Source organism: Meriones unguiculatus, chromosome 12, assembly GCF_030254825.1.
Source record: "Meriones unguiculatus strain TT.TT164.6M chromosome 12, Bangor_MerUng_6.1, whole genome shotgun sequence".
Classification (NCBI taxonomy): domain Eukaryota; kingdom Metazoa; phylum Chordata; class Mammalia; order Rodentia; family Muridae; genus Meriones; species Meriones unguiculatus.
Window position 1 is genome coordinate 34579270 of NC_083360.1, and position 24241 is coordinate 34603510.

General features: G+C 41.5%; 1 protein-coding gene across 6 annotated transcripts in view; it reads left to right on the forward strand.

Moving 5' to 3' along the window:
- The window catches only part of Ogdh (oxoglutarate dehydrogenase), a 64342-nt gene that overhangs the window by 30042 nt on the left and 10059 nt on the right, over positions 1-24241 (forward strand). For 4 of the 6 annotated variants that reach the window (XM_060365641.1, XM_021632673.2, XM_021632677.2 and 1 more), the window contains exons 5-13: positions 2579-2623; positions 11895-12010; positions 13675-13829; positions 14036-14182; positions 14830-14920; positions 15301-15480; positions 20498-20626; positions 23253-23432; positions 23870-24022. In XM_060365641.1, coding sequence (XP_060221624.1) covers positions 2579-2623; positions 11895-12010; positions 13675-13829; positions 14036-14182; positions 14830-14920; positions 15301-15480; positions 20498-20626; positions 23253-23432; positions 23870-24022 — 1196 coding nt within the window. The remainder of the gene's footprint in view (positions 1-2578; positions 2624-11894; positions 12011-13674; positions 13830-14035; positions 14183-14829; positions 14921-15300; positions 15481-20497; positions 20627-23252; positions 23433-23869; positions 24023-24241) is intronic. The other 2 variants (XM_060365644.1, XM_060365643.1) reach the window with 1 other exon arrangement.

Genomic DNA, 24241 nt, shown 5'->3' on the forward strand with positions numbered 1-24241 from the left:
TGGGGTCAGGTTCCAAGTAAGCTGCTGGAGGGCCATTTTAATTTGTGTGAGGTTGACCATGCTTCCTTTGTGAACACATTTTCTGTCATCCACACCCTTGCTTTGCTCCGCGTGTTTTCTGATTCTGTGGTAGTGAGAATAAGGCATCCCACTGCCTCCTGGCAGGAAGGTTAAGGGGGCTTCTCTTAGATGACCCTAAAGAAGGCCTGTGGGTTCAGGTACTAAGAAATGAGTGTGTATTGCAAGATGACAGTGTTGTGATAAGTGGACAGGTCCAGACAGTGAGCCTTCGTCATTGTCATCTTTTGGAGATACACAGTTTATTTAATCAGAAACAAGTCAACCTGCAGTGCTAACTGTAGTGTGCCGCTTGTTGTCTCAGGATTTCTGTGCTACTCATTCTTGCTCAGTGTGACATGGTGAGGGAGAGCTGACATCTTGTTCCCATTGACTCTTGTCCTCAATTTTTTCTTTTAGTACCTGGACTAAATACCTGCCTAAAATTGCCATCGTTTGTAACTTCTGTTATACATTCCACAGTAACTTCTCGCAGGGACAAAATAGTTATTTTTCCTAATCTGAGATTTAAATATCATTAAAGGATTCAGATTAACATCTGTAAACAAATGTAAGGATAATATGAAAATTCTCAAACATACCCCTTTAGTGTTTGTAAATTCCTGTTAATATTAGGATATGAACTTAGTTTTGGACTTACTAACTGACTTTCAAGCTAAATGTCAGAACTTCAGCTTAAATGAATTTGCATTTGCCTTTGTGGCATTAGGCACAGTATGTCAGTGTTCCTGTACACCCTTCTAATTTTATTGGTGTGTTGAGAAGAATGAGCTGAAAACTCAGGTTGGTCTCAAAACCATATGTTCAGTGACCATCCCACTTCAGCCTTTCAGATGGCTGAGACTCCATGTGTATACCACACCGCTTGGTTCTAGAATTGCTTTTTATCGCAATTTTGGAGTAAGAGTTATTTAGCAGACATTGCCTGTGTGCAACATGTTGCACCTCAGCTGGAGCGCAGTAACAAATAAACTTCCTTAGGTGAAGGTCTCCTGAAGTTGAAGTTCAAGGGCATCAAGACCAGAAAGACATGAGGTGTTTAACAGGGATTCTTTGGTTATGGCCACGAACTGGCAGACCTATCACACTTACCCCGTGTAAGTGTCCTGCATCTTTTAGAAGTGACTCAGCTGTACCCTGACAGGTTTTGTCTACGCCAGTGGCACGCCTGCACTCTAAAAGTAATTGCTAAAAAGACTCAAAGTGCATGAATACGCTAGGAGAAAGAAAGAAGGAAGGAAAGAAAAAAAGGAGAGAGAAAAGAAATAAAATTATCTACATACCCAGTAGCCAGATAAAAAGGAAAGACAGAGGGAGAGAGAGAGATAGAAAAAAAAAGATAAAAGTATCTACATACCCAATAGCCAGATAGTAAGCACTATCCCATACTGTATTCAGATTTTTTTTTTTAACAAGAAAGAACAATTTCAGTTTCTTTTGAGATCCTCCCTATGTATGAGTTCCACAGGATGACTAATAGTGTTGACCTAGTCTGTCTTGATTCCTAAAGACCCAAGGAAAAAAACCATAAAATCTTCATCCTCACCTCAGGCAGAGCATTGCTGCTTTTGTGCAGAACATGGTGCTCAGGTCTTAGATGGATACTGCTAGGAGACGAAGGCAGAGCATTGTCTGGCGTTTGCACAGTGTAGGCATCTTAATGAGACTGCCTGCTCACTGGAATCTCTTCAGTCAGCTTGAACCCTCCACTTGAAGGGAATCACTTGCCTGCCCTTCATCTGCACACCCTGACCAGTGAAATGACCATGGCTCTGAGTGAAGAGTTTTGTGTGTCTGGTAAATGTTTTGAGCTTCGCTGGTGGCCAGGAAAGTTGGGGTAGAAAGCCTGAAAGCTCACACATAGTAGGTAGTGTAAAGTCCCATGTAGCTGTGTGTGTAGTTAAGGTTCTTAGGATGGTTTTGGCTGTTGGGTTCTTCTGTTCCAGTTCTGCCATCTTATACAGGAAGACTAGACTAAAGGTCTTCCTTTAGAATCGACTGCTATCTGAAAGATAGCTACTCAAATCAGGTCTTCTTACTTTCTTTTCCTTTATCTCTCCCACATAGTGGTCCAGAAATATGTGTGACTTCCCAGTAAGCACTGTGTCAGCAGCTTCTTGAGGGTAGGTTAGAGCAGTGGGATCAAGTGATACTGCCTGATGGCTTCCTAGGTTCGGAGGAGTGGCCTTCCTGCCTTTTGATTTACCTTATTCCAGCTTTTCCATGAGTAGGTCCCACCTCTACCAAATCAGGTCTCAACACTTGAACCCCTCATCACAAAACCCATCCTTGTCTCTTCGTGTGTATGTGTTTCTGTTGTGTCTGTGTGCGTGTGTGTCCATATCCATCCATCCGTCCCTCCATCCCTCTGCCCGTGTGACTGTCTGTGTTTCCTATTTCTGTGGTGATGGTGTAGGATTTTGGTGTTGAGGTTTTGAACTAACTCTCACCTGTCTTTTTCCTTCTGCGCTCACCCATGCTACCCCACTCTGCCTCTCAGATCTTGCAGTTTTCAAGGAACGACTTCGAATGCTAACAGTAGGAGGTATGAAAATCATGAGCCTTTCACCTTTCCGGAGTTAGGACTTCGTTTGAATAGGATGTACAACTTTTCCTAGCATGTGATTTTGGGAAAGTTGACACAACATCTATCCATGTTTTACAGTTGTTTTAAAATACTTTTTTTTTCTTCACTTAGTTATTAACCAAGTAGAGCTGTGACCCCATGTGGGCTTGTTTCTGTTCATTTTGTGTTCTGAAGAGCATTTTCATCTTACACATGCTTCACTATCGCTTTGCAGCAAACTTCCATGTGCAGCATTTTTCACCCTCAGCTCCCGCTGGAGCCAACTGGGGGCCTGAGGCCACATTAGCTCTGCATGGTGGCTTGTCCTGTCCTTTCCATTCTGTTTGTGGTTTTTGCTAGACTCTGGATTCCTTCAGATTCTGCTTCCTGGGTATTTTGAACAAGGTCCTTAAACTGTTCTCTGATTAAAAGACAACTGGAGTATTAGTAAAAGCTTTCTGGGAATGCTTCTTGACCCTTGTTTCTAGGCAGAATGCCCTTGAGGAATCCAGAGTTGAAGTGGTGGGGCCATCTGCCTGCTATCTTCTCTACCTACCCTTCACTCTCATGGCCAGTTTCTTTCCCTTCAGGCTTCTCTTAAGACATTTTTCTTTTCCTCTGTCTTATTTATAGTATCTATGAGATATTAAACTTTGCATTTTGAGCAAGTACAGACTCATACAGTTGTAAGAAGTAATGACTTTCAAAACCTTTAGTAAGTATTCCCAAGGTTATGGTTGTGACTCTAGCACATGTCATACAAGGATCAAGACTCAGAATCCTTCGCCTCTTATCCTACCACAATGCTTAACCCCTGGCAACTACTCTTGTCTTCTCCGTTTCTGTAATTTGTCATTTTATGAGTGCTATGAAAATGGAACCACAATATGTCACATTCTGAGTTTGCCGTTTTTCCTTCGGGTTAGTTTTGTAAAGGTACACCAGGTTGTTAGTGTCCCATGGCATGGAAATGCAGTTGTTTAAGAGAAGTCACATGTTGAAGACCTCTGGTCTTCTACAGAGCAAAAAGGGTTTATTTCTATGAGGTGTAGCTCATTAAATTTTTTCATCATATTGTGCTTTTTGTTGTCAATTTTAACTTTTCTCTTAGCCTTAGATCCCAGAGCTCTCTCCTTGTATATTTTGATGGACACAGTGGACTGCACCTAGAATCCTACCATTTCAAGGGCAAGGCAGGAGTGCCTTGGGCTGTAAATGTTTTATAATTGAAAATTATAAAACATTGTAAAGTGTAAATGTTTTATAATTTTAAATAAGTCAAGAATCCATTTTGAATTTATTTATGTATAAGATCAGTGTCTAAATTGAGATTTACTTAAAGATTTATTTTGCCCGTAGTTTAATTGTTTTGGCATTGTTAGCTGGAAATTCTCCTTCAGTGAGATTTTTGTACTTTTTTTTTTTTTTTTTTTTTTTTAATAAGTAGGATCTGGCTGGTGAGTAAAGGCACCTGCAGCTAAGCCTGACATACCCGAGTTTCATTCCCAAGACTCACGTGGTGGAAGGAGAGAGCCTCTGACCTCCACATGCATGCCTTGGAGCATGTGTGTCTCACATACACAAATAAGTATAATACATTTTTTAAAAAAACGTATTAAGTCTTAGATGTGTGAGTTTATTTTAGATTTTTGTTTTCCTTTAGTTGTGTGTATACTACCACCAGTATCATATTTATATTATTGTGGCTATTAAGCTTTATTTTTACAGTTATTGTGACAGTTTTAGAGTCATTTAAAGTTAAGTGTTTCTGTCTACATAAAACCTTATGGATGTTTTGTTAAGAATCAGGTTAAACTTACAGGGAAATTGAGAAATGTTCCTCCGTGGTTCATTTCTTCTAAGTTGTAAAATACCTAGAGATACTTTTAATTTTTTTGTTCATCTTGAGGGTCTTCGGTGACCTCATGTTTCATTCCTGACATATGTAAATTGTGTTGTCTGAGTTTGTCAGTGTACTGATCTTTTAGAGAAATTGCCCTTTATTTCCCTGGGTTTTCACTATTGCTTTGTGCTCCTCAATTGCATTGATATCTGTTCTTTTGTTTTTTTACATCTTTTTTTGTTGGTTTTTGTTTTATTCTTCCTCTTCTAGTCCTGAGGCCAGGGTTAGGTATTTAGATTATTGATTAAAGTCTTTTTAAATTTTCTGATGTATGTATTTTCCTACTGTAAGCTTTTATCTTGGTAGTCCTTCAGATTTCCTACATGTTTTGATAAATTCAGTACCTTTGCCCTCATGCTTTTGTTTTGTTTTTAATACCTTTGGTTTATTTAGAAGTGTTTATTGTTTAGTATCTGTTATTGGTTTCTAAACTGATTATACTAAGCTCTCAGTCCTTCTATATATTATGTTAGTGTTAATGGCCATCATCAGTCTTGACATATGGCCCACAGTCACCTGAAAAGAATGTTGCTTATTAGGTGTAGTGTTCTTTAAACATCAGTTAGATCTTGTTTGAACTCTGTTCTCCTAGATCTATAACAATTTTCTGATTTTTTTTTTTAAATGAGAGAAGGGTGTTGAAATCTTCAATTACCTATGTAGATTTGTCTGTTTCTTTGAGTCTCTCATTAATTTCGGTTTAGATAGTTGATAGCTTTTGTTTTCTTTTTTTGGGGGGGGATGGGGGAAGAGACATGGTCTCACTGTAGCCTAGGTTGGCCTTGAATTCACTATATGTAACCCAGGCTAGCCTCAAAACTTTTAGCAGTCTTCCTGCCTTGTCCTCAGTGTTGGGAATACAAGCTTTTTATATTTTATATTTTTTATTTTTATTATATATATAATCTGCTGCATTTAGGATTGCTGTCTTCTCAGCATATAGACTCTTTTGTTATAATGTAGTATCTTTCTGTGCCCCTAATAATGTTTTACTCTGAAGTCTACCCTATCTGATACTAATATTCCCTACTTTTTTTGACTTGATGTTTGCAGAATATATTTTTCTACTTTTTTCTGTCTGTCCATGTCATAGTATTATAAGATTGTTCTTACAAACACTCATGTGCTTTCGTCCTAGTCTTTCTGTAGAGTTTTTGTTTTGTTAGTCTTTTAAAATCTACTCTGCCAATTCTTTACACTTAGTGTTACTGATATATTAAGAGCGTAAGTGTGCCATTTTATTCTTTCCTGGTTTTTTCGGTTTTTCATTTTGTTATTGGAGTTGTTAGTGTCAGAGCCAGGGCTCTGCCAGCCCTAACAAGTTAGGGTCAGCTACTTATCCTTAAAGGCCAATTAAAGAAAAAAGTAAAGCCAGTTGTGGTGGCACATGCCTTTAATCCCTTGACTCTGGAAGCAGAGGCAAGTAGATCTCTGTGAGTTCACGGCCAGCATGGTCTACAAAGAGAGTTCCAAGACAGTCTGGGCTACACAGAATAAACCCTGTCTCAGAAAACAAAACAACAACTACTAAACAAACAAAAAGAATGGTGAGAAGCAAAAAGAAGATTTATTTAAAGTGGTCACGGTGGGAAGAGGAATAAAGAGATCCAGTGACCCCCCCAAGACCATCTTTGGGATCCTGACATGAAGTTCAGGTTTAAGTAAGAGGGTAAGAGCTATGCATAACTTAGCAGCCTGGTCAAGGTGTGGTCCCACCCATCATAATTTCAATTCTGATGGTCTGACAGGTTGTCAGAACTGTGTGGAATCTCTTTCCAAGAGACAAGTTACTGCTCCTGCTGGCACTAAGCTTCAGCCTTTTCCTTTTCCCAGGACAAACTCCTGGGGAAATTCTAATTTATTTAGTATAAGGCAAAGGGGAGGATTATAAGTGTCACTGTAGAATATCTTTATTCTTGCAAAACAAGTAAAGGGATTTTTTTTTTTTTGGCTTTTACTTTCTGTTGTCTATGGGTGTTTAGAAAAATGTATTATGAGGGTCAGCAGGGGGCATATACAAGCATGGTACAGACATGGGGATCAGAGGATAACTTATGGAGTTAGTTCTCTCCTTCCACCTTTACCTGAGTTCTAGGAGTTAAACCCAGGTTGTCAGTCTTGTATGGCAAGCACCTTTACCCTCTGAACCATCTTCCCAGTCCCTGGATTTTTTTTACACTCTTATTTTAAAGTCTGACCTTTATGCATGTATCTATTTGTAGCTCTTTTTGTTGCTCTACAGTAGGTATAATAGATCAGTCTACTTATGTCATTATTTCACCAGTTCAGTTGGAACAGAAAACTTACCTCTTTTTATCTCCTTATAATATGTCTGTTTTAAATACTTTTTCTACATACATTCAAAATGGAACAGCATTAGACGGTCCCACAAAGAACAGGAATGTCTGTTCTGTTTCCTCCTGCTTTGTGTGGTCTTTCATCCTTTGTGAGATTGCTTCTTTATCTTGTCTCCTTCTGTCTGAAGACTTTCCTTTGGCCATTTTTTTAGGGCCATCCTGTGTGCTCTTGGCTGATTCTTGGGGTGGGGGTATTTGTTTTGTCTCTTAATTTCCCCTTGTTTTGTTTGTAAAATCTAAGACATGATTTCTTTACTTTATGGAGCAATGTATCACTTACTTCTAGCTTCTAGAATTTATAATGAAAAAACTCTCATTTGGTTTAGTGTGGTTTTCTCTGTAAGTGGAGACTCTTCTTTGTTTTAAATTTCTCAGGTTTATTATGTTTTGGCATCTGGGGCTTATCCTATGTATTAAATCAGCTTCTTGAATTGGGAGTTTAATTTTTTGTTGTATTTAGGAATTTTTCAGCCATTTTCTAAGTACCTTTTCAGGTACTCTCTTTCAGGAATTTGCCTTCACATGAATGGGCATCTTTCATTATAGTATCGCGTGTCCTCGGTGCTTTCTAATGTTTGCTTTCATCCAGTGGGGGCTTCTGTTCTCCAGCTTCAGATCTACTACTCTACCTTCCATTGTACCTGTCTACTGAATTTGTGGGGTTTTTTTTTTCCTTTTAAAAAAATATATATTCGCTAATTTTTATGGGTGTGTGTACATGTGTGGGCACTCATGTGCTATGGTACACATGAGGAGGTCAGAGGACAGTTTTTAGGAGGTGGTTTTCTCCTACCATCTGGGGACTGATCTCAGATCGTAATGTTCTGGTGACAGATAATTTACCCACTGAGCCATCTCACTGGCCCCTCCATCTGGTGTTTTAGGATGTTTTTAGTTTTTGCTAATTTTGTAGCTCAACATTTTGTCACTGTAATATTTATAATTACTCATTGAAATGGTTTTTAAATGGCTTTATTTGATTCTTCTTTTATTATGTATACAATGTTCTGTCTGCATGTTCATCTGTAGGGCAGAAGAGAACACCAGACCCTATTATAGATGGTTATGAACCACCATGTGGTTGCTGGGAATTGAACTCAGGACCTTTGGAAGAGCAGACAGTGCTCTTAACCTTTGAGCCATCTCTCCAGCCCCTTTTATTTGATTCTTAAGTAACTCTAACATGTGTCTGATAGATATTGGTTATTGTTTCCTACTCATTCTAAAATGTTCTTGCTTTTGGGGGACAGGATTGCAATACCGTGATACTCACTGAGATCCTCCTATTTTTCTCCAAATGTAGAATTATATATAGTAGGATGACAATGATAATGGTTATTTGTATGTTTTTGTTTTTTCACGTAGCCTAGGCTGACCTCAAATTCATTGTGTACTCAAGACTGACCTTAACCCCTTGATCCTTCTATTTACTTCCCAAGTGCTGGAATGAACTGCCATGCCAATGACCAAGGTCTTTTAGTGTGTGGGGCTACTGTGGCCATCTGAAGACACCTTGAGGGAATCCGTTCTCTCCTTCCACTACATGGGACCTGGGGAGAGTTCCTCTGTCTTGGTGGCAAGCGCCTTTACCCACTGAGCCATCTCACCAGCTCTCTTGTGTGTTTTGAAGTTTTTTTTAATGCAAACAAAGACATTTTGGTATTGTGAGTTTTTAGATCTTATGTAAGTCTGTCATAACAGATCTTCTCTGGACACAGCTTCTGTCACAGGCATTACCTTGTTCCTATTTTAGTCTTAGAAAGGCAGTTTTAGACTCACTCTTGGGTCTTCCCTAAAACCTCAATGTGGGTGTTCCAGGCTTGTAACAAATTAGTAGCAGCATGCAGCAGGAATTGTCTCAAGTCTTCTGGTCTTATGAAGCTCCTCTTCCTCCCCATCTTCACATAGAGCAACATTTGTGTGGCTTTGTTATCTGCTATTTATTTATTTATTTATTTATTTATTTATTTATTTATTTATTTATTTATTTATTTGCTGGTCGGCACTTCCTAAGATTTCTCTGCTGCTGATTCTCTACTCTGTGTCTGGGATCTGGGAGGTGGGAGCAGAAGAGAACCCAGAGACTTCCCTGGATGTGTCTGCCTTCTTTTGGCCTTTCGACAGGCTTGGTTAGAAACCTTTTGTTTCTACATACAAAGTCTAGAATTAGTAAAGAAACAGAAAGAAGAGTGATATATATATATATATATTTTTTTTTTTTTAACCTGCCCAATGCATACATGTGTGGATTTCATTTCTCAAATGACTGATGATCTAGGAATGGGTCAAGCCTTTCTGATGCTGGTCAGTGAGGCCCAAGAGCTGTGAGTGACAGTGGACGCTTGAGGTGTATTACCTGCCTCCTTTACTAGTTCTTCATGCTGGTGATGTAGCAGCACAGCGCTCATCTGAGGTGTCTGCGTAACTGGTTAGCATTGCAACCTGAGTGTTTGCTATCACAGTGTACTGTTTTGACAGTCTGGTCCTCTGGTCTTCCCCCTAATTTGAGATTTCCGGTATTTTCTTTTTCTTTTCTTTTTTTTTTTTTTTTTATTTGGTGATTGTTTCTGTTTGTTTTGAAATACAGTCTTCCTGTAACCTACACTGATCTTGAGTTCTTGATCTTCTTGCCTTCACCTCCAAAGTGCTGGGATTATAATAACTACGCCTGGCCTGGGCTGACTTTTGTAAACCTGGGAAATTTTCTCAAATAATTTTATTAAACCAAGCATGGTGATACATACCTGTAGTCAAAGCATTTAGGAAGCTGATACTGGAGAACTGCTGCTGGATCGAGGCTAGTTTGGTCTGTAGAACATGAGCCTGTCTTAAAATATACAACTCCAGGGCCGGAGAGACGGCTCAGTGGTTAAGAACACTGTCTGTTCCAGAGGTCCTGAGTTTAATTCCCAGCAACCACATCTTGCTCACCACCATCTATATCACAATCTGATGCCCTCTTCTGGTGTGCAGGTGTACATGCAGATAAAGCACCCATATACGTAATATAAATAAATCTTTTTAAATTTTGTTTTTAAAAAACACACATGCAGAAAATATTTTATTTTTTTCTTCATACACACTGTGAAGCTGTTGCTTGCAAGCTGGGTTATAAGCAAGAGCTTTGTGCTTCCTATAAGCCCATAACTGCTGTTCCTTTATTGATGATAAAAAAAATAACAAGGGGCTGGAGAGATGTCTCAGTGGTTAAGAGCACTGTCTGCTCTTCCAAAGGATCCAGGTTCAATTCCCAGCACCCACATGGCAGCTCACAACTGTCTGTAACACCAATCCCCAATTCCAAGGGATCTGACATCTTCACACTAATGCACATAAAATAAAATTAAATAAATTATAAAAAAAAAATAACAAGAAAAGCAAATGAGTAGGTAAACCACTTTCACCAACATCTTCCTTTGGGTTTTGGGTTTGGGGGTGGTGGTTTTGTTTTGCTTTTGTTTTAATTAAATTAAAAGAGCTTTTTAAGACTTAAGGATGTAGTACCCAGCTGGGCATGGTGGTGAACATCTTTAATCTCAGCACTTAGGAGGCAGAAGTAGGCATATCTCTGAGGACAGTTAGGGCTATGTACAGAGACACTGTCTCAAAGAGGAGAGAGAAAAAGAGGATGTAATTCCCCAACCTAACTTGAATAAGAATCATGAGATCCCTGGGCCACTGATGTTGAAGACTGAAAAGGGGTTTCTATAAATTCTCCTGAGAATCGGGCATGTTAGTGCACACCTGTAATTCTACTACCCAAAAGACAAGCAAAATGATTACCTAAACTTCAAGGCCAACCTGGTCTACATAGCAAGGCCATTTCAGAGCTTAATAGCAATTGTTGGGACAAAAAAAAAAAAAAAAAAAAAAAGTCACCCTGGAGATTTATGTCCATGTTTGTGTTTGCAAGCTCCTTGCATTAATCTGGTTCCCTGATTCGTGGGTCTCACATCAGCCCTTATACTTAATTCAGACAGGAAACGATGAGACTTTTATCTTGGGTAGTCAGATGTCAAGCTTTGCACACTGTCTGTGCATTCTGTTCTCATTCCTGGAGCCTGAGAAAGTGCTGGCACCAGGTATTGAAGTGACTCCTGTATTGTCTCTTTACCATCTTGAATGGACAGATCACCTCAGAGTGACAAACTGTAAAGCAAACCCGTGGTCATTTGCTAGTTTGCACCTGGAATGATTTTGAGATGAGACAAGCATGATGCTGAAGAAGAGAGTTTGAGACAGCTTTCAGATGAAGAGGCATCTTCCCTGCAGTGAGTGCTTCAGAAGAGTGGATAGGGAAAGTGAAAGGTGGACCTGTGATTGACTAGCACCACAGAATACACCTAGAATATCTAACAGTTTGGGTGTTCAAGGGGAAGAGGCTTGCCCTTAATCCAAGCCTGACTGCTGTTGACCTTTTCTTTGCTACCTTGGTTGTACCCTGAAGGACAGTTCTCCTACAAGTTGCTTAGTTCCTGGTGACTATTTCTCCCTCACTTTGTAGACGCCAGTTCTTTGCCACTTTGTAATATATACTCATATTACTGTTAAATGACTCATGATCTGCTGTTTCTCTCTCAGTTCCTCATTTCCTACTATAATTCTCTTAACTTTTTATTTACTTTTTGATTGATTTCTTGTGGCTCTTTCCACCTCCCAAAATTGGCTTTTATCTTGGGACCTTTAAATAAATTTAACTCTTAATTGTAAGTAATTGCCAAACACTGGACTAATACATGCATAATAGCTTTATTCTGGTTGACCTAGTAAAAATCTTAGTGTGCAGTTATTGTTAAAATTTCTGGATTTGATGGTAAACATTGCTTGTTTTCATATATATATATATATATATATATATATATATATATATATATATATCAGGGGTATGTGATATTTTTTTTCTTTTTTTGCTCTTTGGGGCATCCCTTCTCTTCCCTTCTTGTAAACTGTGACCCCTGCATGGCTATGCCTTGTCCCTCATCGTCTGTAGGATTCTATGGCCTAGATGAGTCTGACCTTGACAAGGTCTTCCGTTTGCCCACCACCACTTTCATCGGGGGACAAGAGTCAGCACTTCCTCTGCGGGAGATCATCCGTCGGCTGGAGGTAAGGCCAGTTCTTAGGAAGCGCTGACAGACTCAAGGTTAGCCTATCTGTTTGGTTTTGGTCCTCTGTTTTTAAAAAAATAGAGATAACCTTTTTTTTTTTTTTTCCTGTTTTATAGCTAGAAACCTACTTTAAAATTTTTGTTTTATTTGTTTTTGAGACAGGGTTTCTCTGTGTATGTCCTGGACTCACTTTGTAGACCAGGCTGGCCTCGAACTCACAGAGATCTGCCTGCCTCTGCCCCTCTGAGTGCTAGGATTACAGTGTGCACCACAGCGCCTGGCTAAACAGTTTACAGCACAGTCACCAGCAGGGTCCTGAGGGGCTCCTGCCATGGTTGGACATTAGAGTCAGCCTGGCTCGAGCCTTTCCATCCTCCAGTGATGCATGTTTGTTCCACTGAGCTCATCTTTTGCACTTAGCACATGAGTAGTAGAAAATATTTGGATATCAGATGGGACATTTTTCTGTGTTTGTTGAAAGCATCTCAGCTAGGAGCTGCCTTACTTCCTCCTTGGTGATCCCCTGGGAGAGCAAGGAATGGAAACTGCTTGTATCAGTATCAGGAAGGAACAGTTACGGAACAGTCAGCTCGAGGAAATGTTCAGGATTAATCCAATGTGGATTGACTTTAGGTCCGCCTGTGCATCATTGTGGCGACACTGGTCATGCTATCCAATCTGCTTTTTTCAGCATGGGAGCCACCTCTTGACCAGTGAGCACCTGAGGCTGGGTGGTGGTGACACACACGTTTAAGCCTAGCACTCAGGAGGCAGATCTCTCAGTTTGAGTCCAGCCTAGTCTACAGAACTGTTGAGCGTTTGAAATGAGCAAAGTACGTGGATAACTTTAGCCATTGAAACAAAGTGCTTAATCTATTGCATCAAATAAAATAGGGAAATTTATCTCACCTATTTCTACTTGGAATATTGAACTTACTAAAGATATTTGTTAAGGTCTATGTAATTACACCACAACTTAACATATACACACATAACATGTAAGTATGGCAGTGGTGGCTTTATGTACATACCGTATTCTGAATTGGGATTGCTTGGAGTACAACAGTTATGGCTTAGGCTTTCTGGGATCTCACGTATTTCTGCTGTCTCTTGCTGACACAGAAGTTCTGTCATCTAAGCCACACAGATAATGCCCCATATAAGCCAGCTTTCCTAGAGGTCATGTCCCAAGTGACTTGGCTTTTCTGTATATCCCAACTGTTACCTTTCTTACTGATCTAGTACTGTCCGGACAATAATCAGATGAAAGCCATTTATACCAAGAGCCTTCTTCACTTTCTAGAGGTCTTGGTGAGGATTTTCCCTCGAGTATGCACACCACCTCGTACAAGCCAAAGGATCTCTTTCCTTCTTTTCCAGGCCCTTCAGCACCTTCCTCTTCACCTCTGTGGGGATGGAAGAGTGGCTTATGTCTCTTCTGGGTTATTTCCTATCAAAATCAAGTCCTGAGTAGTCCTGACACAGGGTCTGAAGCCCATAGCATACTCAAAGGCTGCCTCCCGTTTTCTCCAGCTCATGCAAGCTATATGTCACATCTGGCAGCTCTTGTGGGAGGGCTGCCAGTAGAAATGTATTCTACTGGCACACTAGAATACATTTCATGGTCACCCATGACTTGTGTCCCTGTATATATGTGGACAGATGGCATACTGCCAGCACATTGGTGTGGAGTTCATGTTCATTAATGATTTGGAGCAATGCCAGTGGATCCGGCAGAAGTTTGAGACCCCTGGAATAATGCAGTTCACCAATGAAGAGAAGAGGACCCTGCTGGCCAGGCTTGTACGGTCCACCAGGTAAGGAGGTGTTTGTGAGGTGTGGGTGGCCTGTCATCCAGGGTGGTGGACAGGCATGAGAATGACTGTAGCAACATGTATGTGTTTTACGTTTGGCCAGGAGAATAGTGTTGACCTCCATTGTACCCTCTTGTCATTTGAGAATCCCTGATACTGAGGCTGGCATTACAGACATTGCCCTTCAGGTTGCTTGGTTCTCCATCCAGGTTTGAGGACTTCCTACAGCGAAAGTGGTCCTCTGAGAAGCGTTTTGGTCTGGAAGGCTGTGAGGTGCTGATCCCTGCCCTCAAGACAATCATTGACAAGTCAAGTGAAAATGGAGTGGACTATGTGATCATGGGAATGCCACACAGGTACTTCAGGCCCATGGGAACTTAGAGGCATAGGAGTGGGCCCTACTGATCCTTCATCAAGTGGCAGCTAGAGATCGGAGACTGCCTGAGTATATAGAGATGTGTTGCTTTCCAAGGTTCTTACACTCCCACGTCAGGATGACTACTGAGTCAGTCTCAAAGCCAAAGCCAAATATGATTAAACTTGTATTTCATTTGTAATGAGTTTTGTTAAAATTAAATCCAGATGGACATAGTAATGTATGCCTATAATCATAGTACTTGAGAAGCTAGGACAGGAAAATCACAAAATTGAAGTCCAGCGTGGACTACAGTAAGTTCTAGACTATCTTTGCCATGCAATGAGAGCATGTCTCATAAATAAATCAACCCCAGTGGCATTGCTGCTATCTCACTTGTAAGAATGACTGCTTTCTGAGATTTGAGAGAGTCATGGGGTTGGGACTGGGTAGTGTTGGTACTTTCTGCCTTTCTCTTGTCTGTGGGTTTTTGGCTCATCATGCCTGGTGGCCAGAGACGTGGTGTCCACTTCACCTTTGGATCGCAACTATTCTTGGGCTACAAACCAAGGAGATGCTATGTCCTGGGTAAGGAGCAGGGTGGAGCAGCTTTGCCCTGGAGATTACTCACTGTTCCCTGTGTCCCAGAGGACGACTGAACGTGCTTGCGAATGTCATCAGGAAGGAGCTGGAGCAGATTTTCTGTCAGTTTGATTCAAAGTTGGAGGCAGCTGATGAGGTGAGGATCTGTATGGAGATCTATCCACTGTGGTTGTCTCAGCCGTCTTGAGACACCCCTCCTCCCCCCACCCCCCACCCCATTGGAGCCACTGGCTTCTCAGAATGTCTTAACTGAAGCTCCACTCTTCCGGACCATTTTCAGTTTACCTTCTTTGTTAGAGCGGGTCAACCTCCTCCACCCAGCAGCCCTATATTCCTCCTGCTGGGGCAAGAGCATTCCTTCTGCCCAAGTGACCCTGTACTTGTGCCTGGGACGGACATGGGGAAAGCCTCCCCATGCTCCTGTAGTTGGGCCCTAGGAGTCAAAAATCCCACTTGTTGGAGTGTCACCGAGAGTGAACGTCTCCAGCCAGCATCGCTTGCCGTTTTTGTCATCAGGGCTCCGGGGACATGAAATACCACCTGGGCATGTATCACCGCAGGATCAACCGCGTGACTGACAGGAACATCACTCTGTCCTTGGTGGCCAACCCTTCCCACCTAGAGGCTGCTGACCCTGTGGTAATGGGAAAGACCAAAGCTGAGCAGTTCTACTGTGGTGACAATGAAGGGAAAAAAGTGAGTCCCCCAAGAGGCCTATGAGTAAGGCTCCTTCAGCCCCATAGCCCACACGGTGTTTTCCAGGTGTAGTCACACTTCTTCCTACACTGTGATCACCAAACTGAGTAAAGGTGTAGGGCTCAGATGTCAGGGTAGAGGAAGAGAGTGACCACTGATCGGGCCAAAAATACATAACAAGACAGCCCCAAACTTCCATGGCATTTCCTTTTTGTGACAGAGAATGCTGAATGTTGGCTGCCTGGTTTGCTCAAGTATGAAAACCATTATCTGACTGTGATCTTATTTGACCTCAGGATAGAATTCTTAGTTGTAGCAAATTGTATATTTGTATAGTAAGTTGTTTACTTCTTATGAATACTAGTGTTCATACTAAGAAAGCCAGAAAAAATTACTTGATGTACATGGTAATAATGTACATTGAAGTGATAGGTGAAAAAGACACTGTCAGCCTTCTCTCAAGGATCTATACTCTGCTTAAAGAAAAGAAAGGGGGAAAGGAATGTTAGGAAGTCAATGAGCAATGAAGCAGAGCTGCAAAATGAACCATGAAGCACTTTAGAATAAACATCCATAGATGTGGGGATCCATAGTTAGGTGAGGAAGAAGACAGTCAGACACATGAGGGCTGGAGAGATGACTCGGTGATAACAAATACATGATGCTCTTGCAGAGGACCCCGGCACTCATGTACATTCATACTTACATAATTAAAAAAACAAGAGAATGTTAAAATACTTAATTGAAGAAACAAGATGTTGGGGTGGGTAGAAAAGAATGTTCTGTGGAGATGGATGGAAGGTGGAGAGAGGGTTGGGACCAAAGCAACAAACCGGCTTCTCAGAGTGCCCTGGAGAAGGGTACAGTTTTGGTAGGAATAATCTATCATCTTACTAGGGCCTACAATGCTTTTAATTTAAAGACAAAATTTTACTAGAGAACAGGCTGGCCTTCTCTAAGAGATTCTGCCTCAGCCATTCCTGAGTGCTGACGTTGTGTAGGTGTACCACCATACCTGGTTTTGCTATTTAAAATACTGTAAATGAAAAAATAAATAAAACACTGTAAGTCAAGGCTGAAGAGATGGCTCAGCAGTTAAGAGCACTTGTTGCTCTTAGAGATGTGGTACACAGAATACATGCAGGCAAGACATCTACACATCCATTTAAAAAAAAAGTATAAATCGCAGTATAATGCTTGGTAGCTTAGAGGAAGGTGACAGAGCTGGCTGGGATGGCTTTCAGCAATTTCTCATTGATAAGGGACTGTCACGGGCACATAAACAGTACTTCCTGGGTTCTGGTTTAGGGACTGGTGGTGCCACAGAAAATCTTGTAAGTAGATATAGAACATCTACAGTGAGTCTTTAGCTGTGCTGAGAGACAAGTAGCCTCATGTCCACTTACAACACTAGGGCTATATGATATGGCTGGTCCAGATATTTGGTACTGAGTAGTAAAATGAGGTTCTGAGTAGGCTTGGGTGGCTTCTGCGTTTGAGTATATGGACAAAAATCCACTCAGGCAAACATTGTATAGAATGTTGTAAGTGTCCTGAAAGGGAATAAATAATGGGAAAGGTATCAGAGAAGTATTCAACATTATTGGTCTTTTTTTAGGTTCTCAGTCAAGGAAGTTAGTTGGCTAGGCCCTGGTTGGCTGGGAATTCACACATAATCGAGCCTCAGTTTTCAAAACTTGTTTTAAGGAGTGGTCCTATCCACATGTACTTTGACGTTGAGCTTTCCTTTACCCCAGTGCAGGTGGCTGCCAGCACCTTTTCTTAGTTGCTTCCTCACTTGCTCTGAGCCCTTATATGACCTCAACCTAGCAAAAAGAAAGCCCAGTCAGCGTCTTGTCTGTTATTGCTAATTTCCTGGCATTCCTTAGAAATGATTTGATAAAATAATTTGCTAAATCTAGAACCCAGTAAGATGGCAGGTAACCCTCAATGCTCAGGACAAACTGCATTCTTTGTGTAAATTGGGCTGAGGTCAGTCCATAGCCTTGTACATTAGAAACTCAACTGGTTTGACTTGGTACTAGTGTGGCCTTTGAGATCTGTATTCCTGAAACATTTCCTCTCTGAAGTGTTTAAGTCACCACTGTGGTGCTGTTTCAGTTACTTCTCTGTTGCTTTGATAAGACACTATGACCAAAAGCAACTGGGGGATGGGGCTGGTATTTCAGCTTACAGTTCCACATCACAGTCCACCAGAGGAGGAGCATGAACTGGAGGCAAGAACTAAGCAGAGGCCATGGAAGAGTGCTGCTTACTGGCTTGTTCCTCATAGTTTGCTTAGCCTGCTTTCTCATAGCACCCAGCCCAAGGGTGGCACTACCCACAGTAAATTGGGAATTGGGTCCTTCCACATCAATCAACGGTCAAGAAAAAATTTCCCACAGGCTTGCTAACGGACTACTCTGGTGGGGGCATTTCCTCAGATGAGGTTCCCTTTTCCCACGTGACTCTTAGTTTGCATCAGTTGTCATAAAACTAGCTAGTACAAGCACCACAACCAGTGCAAAGAGAAAGCTTGCTTCTGCCAGAGGTGTTACATCTCCAGACTCAAAGAAAGACTACGTGGACCTGGGATGATTTCAGTAGCTGGTCACCATTTCCCAGTATAATACCGAAAGAAATTATCAAGAGGTCCTGAGCTTACTTTGCAGCACTGTATAAAACTGAGCATTGGGTCCTGTAGCGATGGCTCAGTGGTTAAGAGCGCTTGCTACTTCAGCAGAACACCCAGGTTTGGTTCCAGCACCTGTGTGGTGGCTTGCAACCATCTGGAACTCCAGTTCCATGGGAATTTAACCTTGGGCTCCAGAGATGGCTCAGAGGTTAAGAGCACTGGCTATTCTTCCAAAAGACCTGAGATCAATTCCCAGTGACCATGTGGTGGCCCACAACCATCTATTATGAGATCTGATGCTCTCTTCTGGTATACGGGCACACATGCAGGCAGAATGTTGTCTGTTAAATAAATAAATAAATAGCTCATTCTTTAAAATAGAGTGTGGTTGTGCATTCTTATAATACCACCTCTCAGGAGGTAGAGGTGGAAGGATCAAGAGATCAAAGGATATCTTTGTCTGTATAGCAAGTTTTACACTGGCCTTTGCTCGTGAAACCCTGTCTTTTAAACACTGGAATACCGAAAGAAGAGGGAATTCTACCTCTAAATAGTTTCAGCCTCAAACTGCATCCTCTACTCTTTTCTACATCTTCAGCCTGCCCTGCCTCATGCTTAAACAGCTTACTTCCTTAAAGTCAGTTATGCAGTTCTTTACCAACCTCTGCCTCATTGGTTCTTTGTTTATATGTTTTTGGAGAATCCTGCCTGGTATAAGGGATTAGGAGGGATATAGGCTATATAGCCAATGAATGGTTCCTTCTGAGGATGCTGAGCCCAAAGGTCAACACTGTGGGTAACTGAAGGAGATATTGATAGGTATGGTATGCAAAGATACAGAAATACCCTGTGTGTGCACACACTGATAAACTCACTAAGTCTGTGCTTAGAGACTGTTGTTGGTAAACAAGCAGCTGTGAGTTCTAAGTCTCCATCCTTTCTTTTAATATAATTTTTATTTTTTTTAATATTAATCACAGGTTATTTACTTTGTATCCCAGCTGTAGCCCCCTCCCTCATTCCTTTCCAGTCCCACCCTCCCTCCCTCCTCATCTCCTCCCTGCCCCTTTCCAAGTCCACTGATAGGGGAGGTCTTCCTCCCCTTCCATCTGACCCTAGCTTATCAGGTGTCTTCAGGACTGGCTCCCATGTCCTCCTCTGTGCTGTCTCCATCCTTTACTAGAGGAATCAGGACTGGTAATAGCATGTTATGGGGCTGCACTGCCATGATGCCAGAAAATCAGCTAACATGAAAGGCACATTGAAATCATGTGAGCATCAGAATAACTGATAGTATTAAGGATCTCTTAGCTACAACCTGTAGAGTAAGCTCGGAATTATGATCATATGATCATAAATCAGGGAGAAGGAAGGGGATGCCAACTAATAGATGTAGGAGTAACAGAGATCACCATCCATTAGCTATTCAAGGAACTAGCTGAGGTGGGTCCAGATGTTGCTGAGGCTGGCATGAAGGTTTGAGAAGGAATCAGATTCAGTTCTTGCCAAGAAATATCACCTCTGTACTCATTGCCAAGAAGATGATGATCTGTAGGAAAATTGACAGGCAGTGACCAGACCGGGCTGGTATGTTGGAACAGCCAGAGACATGACAGCTGAGGAAACCCATTCTCTGGGGTAGCTGAGTGGCTGGGGGTGGAGCTGCTTTCTTGGATGGAAAGGGTTGTAGGGTGTAGGAGGATTCTTGAGGCTACAGAAAGGATGCCACATCAGGTATGTGGCTTTCTCTGTATTGAGGGCAGGTGCTGCTGGCAGACGGTGGTGTATGTGGATGTGGTAGCAAGTCGGGGCCTGGAAGGAATGGAAGCTTTTTGTATTCCTTTTACTTCCTGAGCTATGAATTACCTTAAAACAATGCTCTTGGAAAAAACAAGCTGCACGGGATGGCTCAGGAGGTAAAGGAACTTTCTTGATCCCCAGAAACTACATAAACTTGGAAGAAGAGAACCTAGCTCCACACGTGCCGTTCTGACCTTCACATATGCACCATGGCATGTGCACCTTTCTCCCATATCATGCACTCAAAACACAAACAACAAAAACAAATTTTATGCCTGGAGAGATGGCTCTGTGGTTAAGAGCACTGACTGCTCTTTCACAGGACCCTGGTTCAATTCCCAGCACCTACATGGCAGTTCACAATTGTCTTTAACTCCTGTTCCAAGAGATCCAACACCCTCACACAGATATACATGTAGTCAAAACACTAATTACTTAAAGTAAAAAATAATTGTAAACAATTATTTTAAAAATTAAAAAATTATTAAAGAAAATTTAAAAAGAAATAAATTGCAACTCATTTCAACCGCATGTTTTGTGGGCTGAACAGTCGAGATATATTACTCTTGGGGTCTTTTGCAGGTGATGTCTATTCTGCTGCATGGCGATGCTGCCTTTGCTGGCCAGGGCATTGTGTATGAGACCTTCCATCTCAGTGACTTGCCCTCCTACACTACCCACGGCACCGTGCATGTGGTTGTCAACAACCAGGTAACCTCAGCTGTCAGTCTAGCACCTGCTACGTGTCCTCCTGGTCATTGAAAACCTTCATTGTTTGATGACTGTGTGTGTGTTTTGGGTTTTTGTTAGAAGTTTGGGTAATACATGAGGTTAGAGAGCCAGCTCCGCAGTTAAGAGCATTGGTTGTTCTACCAAGTGTCCTTGGTTCATTTCCAAGCACCTCCCTGCTAGCTCACAACAGTCTATAACTGTAGATCTGATGCTCTTCTGCTGTGCATACAAAACACCCACACACATGAAATAAATAAGAAAAAAATTTTGGGTAACACAGAAAGCTACTTTTTACAGTGGAGAATTTTAATTAATGTTATTTAAGGAGGGCATTATTGTTTTAGAGTATTTCTGTCTAAAGCCACAGTAATTGCTAATTAGTTTTCTCTTTAAAAACCAGAGTCCTTTATACACATGTGCTGATGCCATTACACACTCTTTTAAAACAGCTTAGTAAAAGTAGTCATTATAGATTGTTTCATAAAATGGACTTCTGATCTTAGGGGGTTTTTTGTTTCTAGTTCTGTTTCAATTAATAATATTTTTGTAGTTCTCATAGTTGAGTTCTGCCAAGTGTTATCTAGTACCTATTGTTTCCTCCCATTTGGTTTTCTAGATTTTGTGGGTACACACATGATGCACATACATACATGTAGGCAAAATACTCATCACATAAAAATAAATATTTTAAAAGGTGCACATGATTGCACATACTGATAATTCTAGAGGTAGGAAGTTGGAGACCAGGGACTCACTAGCCTAACTGGCAATCTCATTCAAGGTCAGTGGAGACCCTATCTAAAACCAAGTAGATGGCATCCTGAGTATAACATCTGAGGTTGTCCTCTGCCATCACAAGCACATATACATACGCCAGTGTGCATGCCTGCATTTACAAAAAAAAGCTGTCCTCCAGATGCATTGTGAGATTGTGAGAGGCACTGATGAGGGACAAGGTGGTGTCACACAACACGGCAAAGCTGCCATTGACTGATTTGCAGTCTGCCTGCTTTCAGAGAATGGTGTTAAGAAGCGTTAGGAAAAATGCTAAGGACAAAGAAGGATCCTTTAAAATAACAAAAAGCTCTGCTAGTGAAAGTTCTCCCCTTTTTTTATATTGTAGTAAAAGATATTACAAGCTTACCCTCTTAACCATTTCCATACTCTGCAGTCATTACCATCATTTATCTCTGTCAACAGACGCTCCATACCCACAAACAACTACTGCCTGGGACTGGAGAGAGGATTAGTGGTTAAGAGTGCTTGCTGCCCTTCCAAAGACCTGAGTTGAGTTTTAGCACCCATGTTGTGTAAAATGAATAATTAGTATTTAATGTTTCTAGAAATTAATACAACACCAATTTTCTTTAACCAGCTAGTTCCCCACAGAGAAACTGATTTATTTATAGCTGAAGAGTACAGTAACTGGACATTACAAATCTGTTCTGATGCTTCATGGCTAATCTATTTTCTCTCAGCCAAAATTCCCATATACTTGCATTTTTGGTTTTCTCTGGAATTGGCTGTCTTCTCATCAAGCCTCCTGGGCCTCTCCTCGTCCCCGAATCTCCCCTCACTGGAGGTGCATGTCCCACCCTATCTCCCTGATACTACTGGCTGGCCAGCAAAGCAAAGAACAAATGGTGACCATGTTTACACCCTCTTGAGACATTCTTAAAATACACAGTACAATGCTGTGTCCAGATTGAAGCCAGATAGTGGGATAGAGAAGTCATTGGAATAAACAATCAGCGCCTGTTCTCTGTCCCTTCTCGCCTGTTCCTGCTAACCACCATTTTGCTTTCTCTTATCTGTCATTACTCTGGGTATCTGATTTACACGGCACCCTATAATATTTGTCTCCTTAAGGTAATATTCTTTCCCTAACCTAATGCCTTCACTGTCCTATATTGTGATGTGTCAGAATCTTATTTTTAAATCTGAATAACATTCTATTAGGAATACACTAAGATAAGCAGACACTTGGAACTATCAAGTTAGAAAACCTAACCAAATTAGTGAGTTACAGGTTCAATGAGAGAAGCACCTGACATTAATGTTTAGCCTTACGGTATACTTGCATGTCCCCCGATGAGAACAAGCCACATACATATACCACCCCCACACAAAGAACTTGGGGTGAGAAGAGGGATAATTTAAAGGCAGTTTGGCTTCTCTAAAGTGCATAGTGTTGCTAGCACTTTTTTGTTTCAGTTGGTGATAAAACCCAGGGCTTTGAACATACTAGGAAAGTGTGCTACCACTAGCCTACTATACCTATAGCAGCGGAACAGGACAGGTGTGCATTGGTGAGCAAGATCCGAAACCTCAATATATACTTGGATGTATTTACATAAACACGCCTGCAGAAAAAAGAGTCTGGAAAGGTAAACATAAAAATGTTCATGCTACAACCTAGCCCCTTTTCCAAATTCCCATGTTAAACATACATGAATTTTGTTATCAAAGTAGGGAAAAACTTAAGCAAAGAGGCACACACTCATAGTAGCTCAACAGGAAGTATTGGCTGTGCCTACCCCCTTCTGTGCCCCATACTACCAGTTCCAGGTACCCTGTTGCCAGAGCATGTGTTCCATAATTACAGATTGGCTTCACCACAGACCCTCGGATGGCCCGCTCCTCTCCCTACCCCACTGATGTGGCCCGGGTAGTGAACGCCCCCATTTTCCATGTCAACTCAGATGACCCTGAGGCTGTCATGTATGTATGCAAGGTGGCAGCTGAGTGGAGAAGCACCTTCCACAAGGATGTTGTTGTTGATCTGGTAAGTGATGCCAGGGTAAGCATCCAAGCAGAGTGTCTGGCCTGTGCCTTCACTCTTGCTAAGTCACCTGGGGCTTTGTAATGTCATATTTAAGGTTGGGTCCTTCTGGTACCAGAGTGTCCAAATCCAGGCTCTCCTCTGAGTACTGCTCAGAGAAAGCTGTATGGCCCATCTGGTCATGTCTAAGACTGTTTTACAAGTAAAGAATTTGTATTTACAAGTCATTCTCAGTATGTCTCATTTGATGGAGCAAATCTGCTATCTACAAGAAAGAGAAGCAGAGTCTTAGCCGTTGAGAAAGTAAGTTAGGGCAAAACAGTAATGGCCATGTTGGCATCACACAGATGAAGTGTCAGATAACACACACACACACAATGGTGTTCTTTCCACAGAACAGCCACAGTCTCTCACAGTCCTCTTTTGCTACTCTTGGCTAGGTATGTTATCGAAGAAATGGCCACAATGAGATGGATGAGCCTATGTTTACACAGCCACTCATGTACAAGCAGATCCGCAAGCAGAAGCCTGTACTGCAGAAGTATGCGGAGCTACTGGTATCCCAGGGTGTCGTCAACCAGCCTGAATATGAGGTATGTCCTGGCAGGCCTTTGGTGTTGTGGCAAGCTAGAGAAGATTATTTGAGGTCAGTCTTATTATTGGGACCCAAGTGAAAGCATGTGAAGTCTTGACAACTGTAGCATTTCAGCATTTTAACTTCTATGAGGATCTGGAGTATCAAGATGCTTTTTAAAGGAGGTAGAGCCTAGTGGAGGTGGAAAGAGTGTTCTTGAGATGAACCAGGTCTTAGA